General features: G+C 50.7%; 1 protein-coding gene across 2 annotated transcripts; it reads left to right on the top strand.

Annotated features, from left to right (window-relative positions):
• Positions 1–51: 51 nt before the first annotated feature.
• LOC147187308 (putative G protein-coupled receptor 139) lies at positions 52–2,361 on the top strand. 2 transcript variants are annotated; one of them, XM_086100760.1, is made up of 3 exons: positions 52–194; positions 603–720; positions 1,317–2,361. In XM_086100760.1, the coding sequence occupies exons 2-3, from the start codon at positions 642–644 to the stop codon at positions 2,339–2,341; spliced, it is 1,104 nt and encodes a 367-aa protein (XP_085956886.1). In that variant the 5' UTR covers positions 52–194; positions 603–641; the 3' UTR covers positions 2,342–2,361. The 2 variants fall into 2 exon arrangements, with proteins under 2 accessions (XP_085956886.1, XP_085956888.1); XM_086100762.1 differs by having other exon boundaries at positions 170–194; positions 1,139–2,361.
• The last annotated feature ends 226 nt before the right edge of the window (positions 2,362–2,587 follow it).

The following is a 2,587-nucleotide window of genomic DNA, read 5'->3' as shown; positions in this document are numbered from 1 at the left end:
TGATATTTTGATTGGATGATGGGCCCAGTTCATGTCGATTTGCCGAATCGCTCCTCCCAAAGCTTTTAATGCGGCCGCGCCCTTTGCTAGCACATTTCGCCCATCAAGTTGTTGTCATAGTGGAGCCATAAACAGCCGGATTGTACCTCCGCTTGGCCAGAAGAGACTTGAAATGAGACCGCAGGAAACGCCAGGTATGTATTATGTCATCTTTAAAAAAGAAATCTGGATATTCCTCGTCTGCTTCTTATATTGATAACAATAATTTAATCATGATTTGCGCCTTTATAATAATACTGTAGAACAAGAATATGCTGTGCTTTTTTTTTAAATTACATGTATTTTCCTTCTGTAGCCCAACCTTACATTCTGCAAATTTCCAGATCACTCGGGTTACATTTTAATTGATGGCCACGGAACATTTAATAGTATAACTCTTGAAATGTATGGCCCTCTGAAAAAGGTGCCACCGTATTTCATATTGTAACGACTAACGAATTACATGACTGAAGTTGTGTCAAGTTGCGGAATTCAATGCTACAAACACTCTTTTAACGCTGAGAACTAAGATCTTTAATATATCTGCGACAACTTAATTGCAGAGATGAGCACGTGAGGTATCGCCTGGGAGGGAATTCACCATGGAGGGAGTTGGCGTCACCATCTTTGTCACCGTTCAGAAGATCTACTACCCGCTCCTTTGCGTCATGGGAATTCCAGGTACAGTACTCGAGGCCGTTCTGTTCTTTGGTTTGCCACATGCCAATTCATAGCAACGTTCAACAAGAACGTCACGATTCGGCCGATTGATTTATTTATTGGATGTTAAGAAGTCATTTGTGGGCACTGCTCTGGTCTCCTTCAAACAAACAAAGTTTTTATATATCTGAATGGGACTTTCGCAATCAGAATGCCGGTTAGCATGTCTGCCATGCAGTTGCGTAAACGGGGCAACGGGACTCGGTGCGACTAAAAATACATAAATGAAGAAACATTAGACGACATGCTCTGATACATAACTAAATACAGTAAACCCGAGTGTTGTACTGTAGTAGCAACAAGTACAGTATTTAAAGTTCAAATCTGCAGTCACTGACGGTCATTTACTGCCCCCCTGCGGTGAAAACGTTCTCTGCAGTTTGGTCAGATTGAGTCGGACTTGTGGACAACGTACGAGGCGTCTCTCCAAGGCCATTTCTGAGTTGAGAGGTTAAAGACGTGTGAGTGCGCGCGGAAATCGTGCCGGAAACTCACCGGCTCCGACTGCGGTTACCGGCGAGTTTCGGCCGTCTTAATTTGCTCGCCGGGTTCCGCAGCCAACCTCTTCACCTTCTACATGATCCGCTTCCGTAAATGCGGAATGTCTGAGCCGGCGGCGTTGTACCTCGGCTGCCTCGCTATAGTGGACACCTTCTACCTGGTGTGGGTGATCCTCCTCGACCTGACCCTCACCTTCTGGCTGCTGCAGCCCTTCTGGAACTCGCAGCCGTGGTGCGGCATCCTGGGCTTCCTGCAGTACGGCTCCCTTTACAGTTCGTCGTGGATCGTGGTGGCGTTCACCATCGAGCGCTACCTGGTGCTTCGCAGCACGGTGGCCAAGCGGCACTTCTCGCAGGCGAGGGTCACCAAGCTGACCTGCGCGGCCGTGGTCGCGGCCTCTCACTTGCTTTCCGTGCCGCTCGGCTGGATCAACGCGGTGGTGTCGGTCAATATTACGGTGGACGGAGAAAACGTCACCCTGCCCCGATGTCAATACCGGGATGAGTTCTACCCCACCGTCGTCGTATGGATCACCACCTTTCTCTCGGGAGGTATCCCCATCGTGCTGGTCATCGCCTTCAATTACCTGATCGGGCATCATCTGTGCCGCGCCAGTAATCTTTTTACGAAGGAGGAACGTCGCGTCATGCGCGGACGCAGCGCGAGGGGGATGTTAAGGAGGACCCTCCTCCTGCTGGGGACGGTCTCCGTCACCTTCGTGGTGCTCAGCCTGCCTCGCTTCGTCACGTACTGCATCCTGAGGACCGAGCACAACACGCAGAGCTTCAACAGAAACGACTACGGCATCCCCATCAATGTCGCCGGTGACGTGGCCAACATGCTCCAGAATCTCAACTCCGCCACCAACTTCTTGCTCTACTGCGTGGTCAGCGGCCGCTTCCGACAGGAGCTGCTTCGGGTCGTGACTTGTAAAGCCGTGACGGGAGAACCTTCTTCCTCTTTCCTCACGCGCACGATGACGGTCTTCTCGGTGTCAGAACAGAAGGCCGCCTCATGTCGTCGGCGTGGCCGTTACCGCTCTCGGACCAGTCAACTTGAGGAAACGGAAATGTATAAATAAATACCAGACAAAAAAACTTTTGTGCGACTCCAACTGTCTTTTTGGGCGTCCGTGGTTTACCACAGAGTTGGCCTCGCCTCCACCGTAGCTCTCTGAGCTCCTCCGCCCCTGCAGGTGCCTCAGGTCTGCAGACCGGACACTAGGCCCGGAGGCCTTTAAGCCTTTTCCGTTGGCGGTCCCCTCAATTTGACATACTTGGCCAATACATATGATTCCGATTCTGATCAAGGGTCATTTGTTCCAAGT

This window comes from Hippocampus guttulatus, chromosome 20 (genome assembly GCF_054856545.1).
Source record: "Hippocampus guttulatus isolate MCC_2025c chromosome 20, RoL_Hgut_1.0, whole genome shotgun sequence".
Classification (NCBI taxonomy): Eukaryota; Metazoa; Chordata; class Actinopteri; order Syngnathiformes; family Syngnathidae; genus Hippocampus; species Hippocampus guttulatus.
Note: the sequence above shows the minus strand (reverse complement) of the source record. Positions and strands in the feature narration are given on the sequence as shown.